Consider the following 12,752-nt stretch of genomic DNA (forward strand, 5'->3'; position numbering starts at 1 on the left):
GCTTGTTGCATGAAATTTGGTAGAAAAACAGATTGCATTTAGCATTCGTGCAGTTCTTTTCACAGAAATACTTAACTAAAAATTTCCTAAAAATTCCACATATGAAAATATAATCCCAAGTGCTGAATTCTTGGAAGATTATACTAGACATCAAATAATTTTAAAAAATGGTTATCAAAGTTGTTGTTAAAAACACGTATTTATTATTATTTTCCAGGAGGTTTTTCTCCTAAGAACTTCTAACCTTGCTTATGTCTGTCCAGTTTCAACAGTTTTCAGATTCTCCTCTTCTAAACCAGCTTAACTTCTGTATTGAAATTATATATAAATCATAACCATAGATGAATCAGAAAGTCTTTGTTATAAATCTGAAAAATTACTTGTGTCCTCAATATAACAGATATTTTATACTTAACATAAGAGAGGCATCAAGTTTAGTGCCAACAGCACAGGAAGAATCTGTTTGTTTGCCTTCTGGACTAAACCATAAATCACAGAGCTGAAATTTCTCACCTAGTATATTATGAAAGTGCTAAAAATATGAAAGAGTGGGTGAAATTCCACAATCCTGAAGAGAATCTGTTATGGGTTAAGGTTGGCAGGATAGCCATTGATTGATAACATAGAATATGACATTACTACATTAGGAAGTTGCTGTCTCTCAAATTTATTTTTTAGATTCTAGTACTGAAGAGCCTAAAATACAATATGCATGTGTTGTCTTGGCACGTGATTTGAAAATCCTATTAATAAGGAAGTGTAAGTATCAGTAGAATTACTGAAGTATGAACTATGGGACTCAAGTATCAGGGCACTTTAAAAATAACAAACATGTTGTGCCTGTTGAATGATACAGAACAGTCTACAAGGGGGCCATTGACTTGACAAAGTCTTGCTAGTAAAGCCAAAAAACTCCTCCAGAAAAGCCTTCCAGCAGCTTTATATTGCCAGTGGAATCTGTCCATTAAGTATTGGTGTGAGTGGCTAGAATTTTATAGTAGTGATAGGGGAGCCATGAACACAATGCAGTGTTAGACGATGCTCAATTAAAGACTATTGCAAAGACCAGTTGCATAACTGAGTGACACTTAAAAAATAATCCTCTTCCATTTTCTTTTGCTCTGTTTTCCTGTTCCCATGGACTCTGCTGGTCTGTCCTAATAGTTATGTGTATTTTCTTTGGAGAAGTGAAGAAGTATGGGCAACTTGTCTCCTTACAGAAACTGAGAGGTAGTCTGTCATGAGTAGTACTTTAGTTGTGCTGTACCAAAAAAAAAAAAAAAAAAAAGATTCTTCTGCAGTGCAGTTTTATGTTCCATTTTGACTCTGCTGTCTGGTTTAAGAGTTTAGAACTACATGAATGAGGGATTATTGTTGCTATTCACTTAGTATGGGGCTTCACAACCCACCCAAAAATTGATATTAAAATTAACACTTTTTGGGCAGATTTTTTGGTGTATGAGTGATGGCTTTTCAAGTGGATTGATTTAATTTGGCTATAAACTGTGAAACAAATGTGATTCAGTGTAAAGGTAGCAATGAAGATCTAGTTTCTGGTGTTTTAAGTTTCTGTGGTTTCTTTTGAGGAAGGAACTATGCTATACTTTACATCTAAGCAGGAGAAGGGTCCAAATCCTTTAACAAAAAAAGGGATTTAAAAAGAAAATCAGCCTCAGGAAGTTGTTAGGCAAATACAAGCTGAGACTACAACTTATTTGATACAACTTACGTGTTTTTTACTGTTGCTTGCATCTGGCACTTTTTGTGTCACCCATCTGCTACCTCTGACTAGGAAACTAGATTACTGTCTCCAGAGGCATTGACTACTCTTCCTACAGCTTTGATCAATGACCAGTCCAAAAGCCCCCAAGCTTTGGTTTCTTCCCAACATTGTCACTGTATACAAATATATAATAATTACAACCGACTACATGGAAAACACCATCCAGAGTTTGTTGCTGTCCAGATGTGCCTATAATTGTTCCAGGGGACATGTAGGTGTCACATTACAGGTGTTTGTGAGTCCAGGATATAGAAAGAATATATGTAGACTTGGTATGTGACTTTAGAAATAAATCAAAACAAAATCCACAAAGTGCTGAAAATAGACCAAATTAAAGTTATCAGCTTGAAAGTGTATTTTAAAGCAGACCACTGGAGTAATTTGTATCTATTTGAGAAGATAAGTGTGTTTTTGAATAATAGTGCTTGTTGCAGTATTTTTGACAAGATTTTGTCATTCCTCATTTGTTTAATTTCATTAGGAGCTCACCCTTACACAAAATCTCGTGTTATTCCATGAAAGAAAATCACAAATTTCTCAGGAGATGCAGAGGATCACCAACTCCATATTGTCCTCCCATTGCCTAGTAGAAGACATTGCTGCTCAAAATGTGCGTGGAAAAATTACTTAAAACTCTAGTCAAGCTTTATTTTTTCATTGAGGCTGAAGTTTCTGTGAATGATTTCCTAGTGAAAGTTCAAGTATACAGTTAGCTAATTCATAGTACCTGTGTAATAAGCAGAATTTTAGCTCTTTAGCAAGTCCTTTTGCTGCTTTTTTCTAGGGCTATACCTGTTTGTGTTACACTGCTTTGGCATTCTTCCTTGCAGGTTCTTCTTTCATGCTGCTTGCTGTGTCTCTTCTGGGCTATCAACCACTGCTGTGTTTCCTCACAAGTGTGAGGGTGCCCCTCTGTGGTATTTTCAGTTTTGGTGAATGAACCATTTACAGAGAGAGACCCTTCACCATAAGGGCTTAGTGGCCAGATTGGATCTTCAAACCAGTATGAGCAGTGGTACACAGCTAACTGAATAGCTGAGGAAAGTACTGAAAGCAATGTAGGATTAGCTGTCTGCACTGATGCATGTTGAAAATCATAAAAATATAGTGAAAGGGAATGCTCAGAAAACAGATGGGTCAGCAATGAAACACTAAATGTTCTCAAAACATCTGAACCAGGTGGCTGCAGGAGGTTTGATCATCAGATGTGGTGTCTGCACTAGGGTTCTTCACCTTTGGGAGGAGGGCAGAAGTTGTGGGGGTGAGGTATGCAGAAATGCAGTACCTGTGGAAAATATCATTTAGTTGTCTTGGGTTTTTTTATAACCCTATAGCAGAAGGCATTAGAGATTTTTTGTAATTAATTACTACTTTCAAAGGGTAGTAAACTGTTTTCCAGTTCAGCAGTACCCTGTGCCAAAGTGAGGAAGTTGCCCTTTTTGCATACTGCATCTGTCTGCGTCAAGTGAAAAGAAGTACAGAAGTGCAAGAGAGTTGTTCTGTAGGGTCTTCACTGAAAGGCATAACAGAGTAAATTGCTCTCATGAAGTATCATATTTTTTCTGCATTTTCTCTAGCAAAATAATCAAGACTAAAAAACAACGCCAAAATAACTTAGTAAATTTGATATCTGAATGGGAAATTATAAAGAAAACTATGTTATAGGTCAAAATTGAGAAAGTATTCGCACAAAGTTAAACAGTGCAGAAAAGAACATGATAGCTAAGATGGAAAGAAACTTGTAGCATAAACATAAATCCAAATGTTTGAGCATCCTTATTTATATCATATGCTGCAGAGGTTAAAGAAAAACTTGCCTACACTTGAAATTCTGTTTGAACTAAGATAGATTGCAATTTAAAATGTAGCATTTGTACCTAAGTAACAATCAACCATGGACATTTCTAGTCCCAAAATATAAGTGTTACATGCCTATGTGTCTTAACTTCCTTCAAAGATAAACTCTAAAAGGCTTCAGCCTGTAATTAAAGCAGAATTTCTGGTTTAATACACCATTCAAAGGTACAGCTTCAATATTTAAGTGTAGGTAGATTTGCAGATACTTAAGAGCAACTGAAGGTAAAGTGGTGCAAATTATCCGTAGCTGCAGAAACCACAAACCACAAAAAATGGTGAAGGCTCCTTGTGACCTATCCGTACACACTTGCATTTTCAGTCCATAGTGTGACTTTGAGACTCCTCCACTTGTGTATTTTGTAACTGGGAACAATCAAACAGGGTGTCTAGAAAAATACTTCTGACAGGGGCACAGTGGGTGTGCTGCACTGCCCAGTTCGCCTCCTCTCTCATAAGTCTGCTTCCCCTGGTTCTCTGCAGTACTGTGTGCTGTGATACCTCTGAGATCTCTTGTTGTAGCCCAGCTAGGTGCTTTTCAAGGCAAAAGCCAGATACAGATCAGTTAAGGGAAATCTCAAGGTAGTAGGAATGTAAAGTAATCATATTCAATATTCATCACATCCCTATAAAACCTGAGATAAAAGAAAGAATACCCTTTTTAATTTGGCTTTTCAGTCACTTGCCAGAAGACATCATTTATAGCTACATACAATAATGTTTATATATATGCTTGAAACCATCTATGGGATTGTCTTCATTTATAGCAAGTTATTTAATTAATATTTAATAAGTAGACAGACAATACTTTAGTATCTGTGTCTGTGTATGGGGAAGAGCAAATTATGAGCATGTGGCAAAAGACCTGTGAAATATCGTGGTAGAGACAAAAGCAGAAAAAACACCTCAGACATGCAATGAATAGAAAAGATGTGGGAGCTGTGGATTAATTTTATAATTTAATTATCAGTTAAGTTAAGCATCAATAAAATTTGTGTCCCCATAGAAGTTAATGGCAGGCACAAAATTAAGTATATTTTACCCAAACCTTATAACATAAACTTATCTTTCTATCCTCTGATTTTTGCAAGAAATCACATGAAATGGACACCAATAAATTGGAATATGACTATGTTGAAAAGTACCATATTGTTGTTATTATTGTAGCCTACTATTCATTGATGTACTTTTCAGTTTTTTAGCTTACAGCCCTGCAAAGTGACTGGATACTAAGGTGAATTTTGTTTCTTTACTATACCAATGGAAGGATTTGGTAGCACTGACTTTGAAACAAGAGCTTCTGAATTATTTCTTTTTCTATTGCCATCCTGCCATTTCCTCCACAAACCTAGGAGATGGCCAAAATGTCTTATGAAGAACTAGCACCTCCACATAATCATGTTTGTGTAGTAGACCCATGGTGGCCATTGAAAAGGTAACTCTATTTCTAAATGCAAGGGTACCTCTATTTTTTCTGGTATTTGCTATCCCACTGGGAAGTGCAAGACCTTTGGTCCAAGAGCAAGGAAGCCTTGACAAAGTGGCTCTCTAGCTACACTGTGAAGATGTTTCTCTTCTCACGTAAATTGTATTGAGGCCTTTGACATAGTCTCCACATAATCCTTCTCTAAATTTGAGAGAGATAGATTTGATAGGTGAACTATTCAGTGGTTGAGGAGTTGGCTGGATAGTCACATTTGGAGGGTAATGGTCAATTTTTTGACCAACATCTGTACAATAATTGTTCTCCAGGGGTCTGTGGTGGCACCAGTATTGTTTAATGTCTTCATCAATGACATGGAAAGCAGGATCAAGTGCACCTTCAGTGAGTTTGCAAATGACACCTAGCTGAGTGGTGCAGTTGGCACACTTGAAGGACAGGGTGCCATCCAGAGGGACCTGAACAAGTTTGAGAAGTAGGGCCATGGGAATCTCATGAGGTTTAATGAGGCCAAGCACAAGGCCTTACACAGGGGTCAGAGAAAGCCCCAGAATCAAAGCAGGTTGGGTGATGAGCAAATCAAGAGCAGCCCTGTAAAAAAAGGACTTGGTAGTGCTGGTGGACAAGAGGCTCCCCTGTGCAGTCACAGCCCAGAAAAACAGTGTTGTCCTAGTCTGCATCCAAAGCAGCGTGGCCAGAAGGGCTGGGGAGGGGATTCTGCCCATCTGCTCTGCTCTCTTGAGACCACACTTGGAGTCTTACATCCAGCTCTGGGGGGTCACCAGGACAGAGGAGGGCCACAGAGATGATCAGTAGGCTGGAGCATGTCTCCTGTGATGAAAGACTGAAAGAGTTGCTGTTATTCAGCCTGAAAAAAAGAAGGCTCTGGAGAGACCATCAACAGTCTCCCATACCTGACTGTACCTATAAGAAAGATGAGGAGAGACATTTTATCACAAACTCTTGTGATGGGAAAAGGGGCAGTGGTTCTTAAACTGAAGGAGATTGATTTATACAAGACATAAGGAAGAAGTTTTTAGAATGAGGGGGTGTAAAATACTGGCAGAGGTTGCCAGAGAAATGGTTTAATTCTAAGCTTAGGAAACACTCAAAGTCAGGTTGGACAGGACTCTGACCTAGTTTACTTCAAGTTGTCCCTCTTATTACAGGGATGTTACACTAGATTACTTTTAAAAGTCCCTTCCAAACCAAACTATTCTATGATTTTATGATTTTATGATTCTGCTCTATGATATACATGGGGAAAAACAGGTGTGATATCATGGGAAGACTCTTCTTTCTGCCTGATATTTCTCCAGAGGTAGGCAGTGGCCACATAGAAGAGGCTTTCTACCATGCTGACCAATACATCTCTCTCATTTACTGGTCCTGCCCTTTCATTTGCACAGCATCTCCTAATAGGCCTCAGATTGTAGGAGCTGATCTGATCTGAGAACTTGCTTTATCCAACAGAAATATGAGATTCAAACTCTGAGTTTTTTACTGAACTGATGAAAAGTCCCCAAACCACACAACCCCCCCACCACCCAAATCCCAAATCATATTCCTAATATTTCACTACTATTTTTAATCATTATTGTAGGAATCTTGGGGGGAAAAATGAAGCTTTTAAAAAATTTCCTTCTGTACTTTTCAAATCTTCACCATCTATGCTTACCAAAAATGGGGGTAGAGAAGTGGGGGCATGTTGGGAATACAAAGAAATCTCCTTGCTTCAGTTTCCTCATATTTATACTTAATAGCCTCAAAATCATTCCAGTATTGCTTATAGGCAAGAAACATACATTAAAAATAAAACTAATTAAGGCTTGGCCTTAAGGACAAGCAGTTTAAATGCTCTGCCCAAAGACACCTAAGGATTTTGTGGTGAAAGTGAAGCTCCTATCTCATGATAATATCCTGTACATCAGAATATCCTGTACTGCCACTGACAGAAGTTCATAATCTTGCACTCACTTTGAACAAGTACAAATGATTAGGCAAGATACAAAGCCAGACATGTGAATAAGGGTTGGTGTGTATTAAACACTGCAGCATATAACAACTATCATCCCTAAGGCACTGTTTGCGGAAGAAGGCAATGATAGAACCCATCTCAAAGACAGGAAACTCTGTGGAAGCTAGAAGATACATTGGGCTCACTATTTTTAGTTTATTAAAGCTATCTGTTATGTTTCTTCATTGTGTTTAGCTCTCTAGCATCTTCAGAGAGTTATTACTGTACTCATTGAAAAGAAGGGCAGCATGCTATGACTCCTTTGTCTTCTTTGTGCCAAGCACACAGGCTGAACACTTTGTTTTATAGCAAATGCCTAATGCAAAGTGGACATGAAAAGGAAAAGCTAATGAGTATGGTACCTTCCCAAGAAACTCTTTCCTGGACTACAAAGGTAGAAAAAAGTTCTAAGAATTACTTGAGGGGGTGTGGGATAGAGGGAAGCCATGGTCTTGAGTTCTTGTTTCTGATTTGAGTTCTTTTATTTCTTTTAACTATGAAACCCAATAGCTTAATCATTGGATATGATTACCTTTATAGCTGAACAAAGTTACCATGCTATACATCTTCCATGGTGCATGCTATTTTAAGTCAGGATTATTTTTTTTTACACCTGTTTAATTTTATCTTCTTTATAGAGCCTTGGAAAAGCAGTTGCAGATAATCATATTTACTTACTCAAGTTTGATTTCATTAACAATGCAAGGGTTTTTTCCTTCTTTCATAAAAGAAATGCATTCAGAACTCAAGCAAGAGGCATTTAAACTAATAATTTAAAAAAAATAATATTAACTAGCTGCTCAGTCACAACTATAAATACATCTGCACAAGTTTTGTCACTAAGTCATGTCTCCTGGTGTCCTACCCACTCCATTCTACAGACAATTCATGGTCTAGCCCCTATACCTTTGAGGGTCCATAACTTGCCATGTAAGTGGGGTGGAACAAGTGTGACCTCTTCTGGTGCACAGTCAGTCTTGCACTTTGTTCTTGGACTTTATATTCTGGGCAGAATAATTTTGAATCCAACACTGACGTTGAATAAGAACCTTTATACAATTCCTGAGAGGCTACAGTGAAGAGGAGCTGATTGGTATGCCTATGTTCAAAAGAAACAGTAGTCTTCATCTCTTTGCACCTCATTTGGACAATTGTTCAGCTTTACTGATAAATGTAGACACAATACTAAGAATAAATTATAAATAGAGGGGAAATATATGTGCTTTATGGGGATTAAAAGGAAATGTGAAAATGGCAGATTGATGAATCATAGCTAAGTAAATTGAATGTGTATTTCCTAACCTCAGTTATGAGAGATTTGAACTTTACTGAGAAGCAGTAAAGTTAAAGAAGGTGTTTTCATGCATAATATGAGTAAAAACTGGTTATTACTGGCAACATGAAAAATTGCCGTTGCTCTATAGAATGTTTCTTTATGTTTCTTTTACAGTTCCTAACTCTTCCTTCATTTAATCTTCATGCCCCTCCCAAAAAAAAAAAAAAAAAAAAAAAAAAAAAAAAAAAAAAAAAAAAAGTAGGGGGAAAAAGGCCGGTGAGCTGCCTGCCATTAAGAAAATCTCCATTATCTGAGAAGGCCATTTATTGCCCCAAATGGAAACATATTTTGTCGTATTTGAATTGCCCAAGCAATATTACTTCATGTGTTTTCATGTCTTTGATAGAATTATTTAGTGTGCATATTTAATATTCAAATGGGCTGGACTGGTTTGGCTTTGTCTGAGGGTTTTTTTGCCAGAATGTGTATGTTAGCACTCATGACCTTATAGTACAGCTTCTAACCACTGCCACTTGCCACTAGCACACCGATACTGTGCCAGATAAATTAAACGCTTCCTAGGGCCATTGTATCAGTAAATGAAGAGTGAATTTATTTCACCCCCGCCTCAGTCGCTCTCTTGTCTGAGCCTTGGCCCCACCTCCCCTCATGCCGGTTTCCCTCTCCTCGCAATGCTCTGGGAAATAAAGTGCAGCTACCCCTCCCTTGCTTTATTTAAATTCGCTTCCTTCTGCCCTGCTTCTGGCCCAGGGAAGCGCATGAGTGAGGCAGGTGGTTCAGCTGCGAGCCTGACCAGCCCTGCTGCTCCCGGAGGCGGGCGGGAGCGGCCGCTCGCGCTGCATCCCGGTATTCCTGGCGAGTGTCCGTCTCCGCCCGGAGCCGCCTGCCCCGCGCGGGCGGATCGCCTCCATCGCTCCGGCCGCGTTTGGTATGCACGGACACTGCCGGCCCCGCGCAGGAGGCTGCTGCTCTATGCAGGCGGCTCGGCAGCTGCCGCTGCCCCCCCGCGCCCAGCCCAGCCCAGCCCTGCCCATCCTAACCCAGCTCATCCTAACCCAGCCCAGCCGAGCCCAGTCTCTACCCTGCGGCATCGCGGGAGGGACGCGCCGAGCGTGGGATGCCCGCGCCCCGGAGGGCGGCTTCCGCGGTAGGCGCTGTCAGGTCTGCGGCTGATCTCCCGCTGGGATTTGCGGACAGTCATGAACCAGACCGAGGCACCCCGGCCACTCAACTGGACCATCCGGAAGCTGTGCCATGCCGCCTTCCTCCCCTCTGTAAGACTCCTTAAGGTATGGTGAGAGCCCGCTTTGCGTTCGAGAACGGGTGTCTGCCGCTGAGCACCTGCCTGGAGGGCTGCGGTCGCTGTGGCTAGAAAGTTAATTTAGAAATAGTCCCAACTTTACTATTAATTCCCTTGCAAGATACCTTTAAAACCCCTTGTGAGTACCTGAAGGTATCAATATTGTGCGTCTGTATTCTATTCAGTGTGTGTTTGCCCAAAAAGGTCTGTGAAAGGGGTAAAAAAGGAAGTAAGAGACGTTGGGTATCATCTGTGCTTCAATTTGCTTTGTCTTATCAAGATTTGAACTTTGAGGGATGAAGAAGGTGTTTGTTTCTAAGGCGTGTTTCTTTGTGAGCAGCCTTCTGCTATCTGTTCTTTGGGTTTCCTAGCCCTAAGCAGTACCTGAAGATCCAATACCACTAGGACCAACTTGTAAGTGGAGCAATATGTGGGTGGACAAAAATTATCTTGGTTTGGTAAAAGCTGTACAGGGTAATAGGATCAGTTAAAGACTGGCAATGCAGTGCAGACAGCATCAGTGAAACTTTCTGATTTTTTAAAAATAATTTGTTTAAACTATGTGTCACAGTTTTGAAGGTGCTTTTAAAAGTGTTTTAAAATGCGCTTTTCAAGGAAATAATTATTTTCTGTTTGAAAAAATTATTTGGGATTATATAATGTGGAGGGCTTTTATTCTCAGCATGCGAAATACCATTACTGCCATGTGCCCCACTGAAGCTGTTTTAGAGGTATTTGTAGCTGGAAAACAAAATCTCTTGAATCAACTTTTTGGTGAAAAATAGGTTACATTAAACTGAAAAAAATAGGTTACATTAACCTGAAAAGTCTTCTTTGTTCTTGGAGCATCTTAACTGGATTGTACAATGAAATTTTAAACATTATACTGATTTCCCTGTAGGCTTTGTTTTATAAAATGTTTTATTCATTACAATATTTATCTCATTTCATCATAGTGTTTGATAGTTTGGCTTTGAAATTAACATGCAGCCAGGCAAAGCATGGCTAGTCTGACAGTGTATTAGATGGTAATGCTTGATATAACCGTTTGATTTTGTGTGAGTACCTTGGAAATTAGGTCAGTTCTTACTACTGCAACATGCTTGAGCACTAGTGTAGCGTATGACATTGCACTTAGCAGACGTGTTGTTTGTATAATTGTTGTCTATATGATTCACAAGTGACCATGCTTTGTATCCTAGCAGGTATTTTTCACATCCTCACAGGAAGGGGCTACAGTTGAAAAATATTTCTATTTCCAAACCAGATGTATGGCTGCTGGGGGGATAAATTGTGAGCATCTCCAAAGAACCAAAGAAAGACAAAACTTAGATTTCTAAAGAAACAAAACATAACTAATATAGAGCAAATCAGAAAGTGGTGTTTATTGTTTTGTAAAAGCTTCCCCCCGAGCCCCAGAAGCAATCATGAGAATGTACAAACTCCACAAGTCCCATGCTTTTAGAACAACATAATTTTGGTGAGGTGTGAGGGCTCAGATGTGGGGAGTTTTGCTGTCATTCTTAATACCAGTGGATCAGGGGCTGAAGGGGCATAGTCTGCAGTATTTCTTCTTTGGCAGATGAATTTTGCCCCATGTGAATGGTTTCTCTTCATTGCTTATTAAGGATGAACGTTGTGATTCGTTATTAAAAGAGCTGACTAAAAAGGATTTTCTGAAGCTACAGCTATAACCCTTTAGGGAAAGATAGTGTCTGGACCCTGCAGAGTTAAAAAGGGCAGGGGAAATAACCAGAGATAAGCAAGCTCTGCACAGAGGGTGTGTGAGGTGTGGGAAAAACCACAGCAAAAAAGGTGGAACGGCTCCTCTCTCAGCTCATGAGCAGTGCTTGTTGACTGGAGAGGGAAATGCATGCATCAGCATCTTCAAGGCTTCCCCAGAAAAGCTTTAATTGTTTCTCCTTTTCTTTGTCTTTTATTATTTAATGTGTTTAAAGCAAATGACTGACATAAGATCAGGGGCTCATTGTCTGAATTTCATCAGCCAACCTGAGGAAATTCTCCTGTCATCAAGGAAAGAGTGTAATAACAGCAGCATTAAATTACCAGAGGAGTAGTATAAATATTTTACTGCATACAAAATATTCTTTCCTATTTCATGTTTTTCTTCCCAAAATAAAGAAGAAACTTTTTTTTTTCCTTTTTCTAAATGAAAGTTGCTCCTCTAAATCCAAAAACATTGGAAAGGCAAGTGCAATAATCTAAGCTCATTTTTTTTAATTGCTCGGTTTCCAATTGGATTAAATGGTTTTAAGGGCTAATGCAATATTGCTTCTAAGTAGACATTCACTAGACCCTTTCCTATGCAGCTTTTCCCTGCAGACAATGCTCTCAATAACAAAAGAAACTTTATAAAGCCTCATATGTTATGACACATTTTTATTATGATATGCCTTGTCCATCATTGTTAAAATCTATATGTACACTGTAAATTTAGTTAGAGTAAGAAAATATAAAATACTATTTTGTCTTTTTAATTTCTATACTTATTTTAGTCTACCAGAACAAAACTAAATTACCATTAAGTTCCAAGATAAGCTTTTTCCTAAACTTGTAAGAATGAGAGATAGCAGAGATTTTCTCTTTTACACACACAAAATTCACTGTGACATTACCTGGACTTTCCTGATAAAGGGAATAAACTTTTCAATTATTTCCATGTTTTTTCAATGAACAGTTTAAAGTTCTTATCCTGCAGATACAATTTTAAATGTAGTATCTGTTCTTTCATAGTGGTGGATCTAAATAAACACTGAAATCTAGAACTTCATGAGGCAAGGCTTTTTGTGTTGTCTTGCAATTACTATTTTTTAAATAAGTACTGGAAGGAGTTATTCAGCAGGTGGGTTAAGCTCTTGTTCCACCCTGTTGAAATGGATGAGCAGTGCTCAGTTGCATCAACTGATGTTGGATAGAGCTCTGGCCACAGTGGTCTCATTTAATTTACATAAACTAGATCTGTAGATGCGTCCAGTTTTGCTCCCTTTGGTTTTCTTCCAGGCATGTATTCTGTTCTAAACCACTTCACTGATACCCTTA

The 12,752-nt window shown here is 38.9% G+C and overlaps 1 protein-coding gene across 9 annotated transcripts in view; it reads left to right on the forward strand.

Annotated features, from left to right (window-relative positions):
- Positions 1-12,752, forward strand: part of TRPM3 (transient receptor potential cation channel subfamily M member 3) — a 397,058-nt gene that overhangs the window by 115,542 nt on the left and 268,764 nt on the right. Inside the window, exon 1 of one of the 9 annotated variants that reach the window (XM_068175855.1) lies at positions 9,165-9,681. The exons of 5 other annotated variants lie outside the window; for them this stretch is intronic. In XM_068175855.1, coding sequence (XP_068031956.1) covers positions 9,592-9,681 — 90 coding nt within the window. In that variant the 5' untranslated portion in view covers positions 9,165-9,591. Of the gene's footprint in view, positions 1-9,164; positions 9,682-12,752 lie in introns of those variants that run through there. 3 more of the 9 variants (XM_068175857.1, XM_068175858.1, XM_068175860.1) reach the window with 3 other exon arrangements.

Source organism: Anomalospiza imberbis, chromosome Z (genome assembly GCF_031753505.1).
Source record: "Anomalospiza imberbis isolate Cuckoo-Finch-1a 21T00152 chromosome Z, ASM3175350v1, whole genome shotgun sequence".
NCBI lineage: Eukaryota > Metazoa > Chordata > Aves > Passeriformes > Viduidae > Anomalospiza > Anomalospiza imberbis.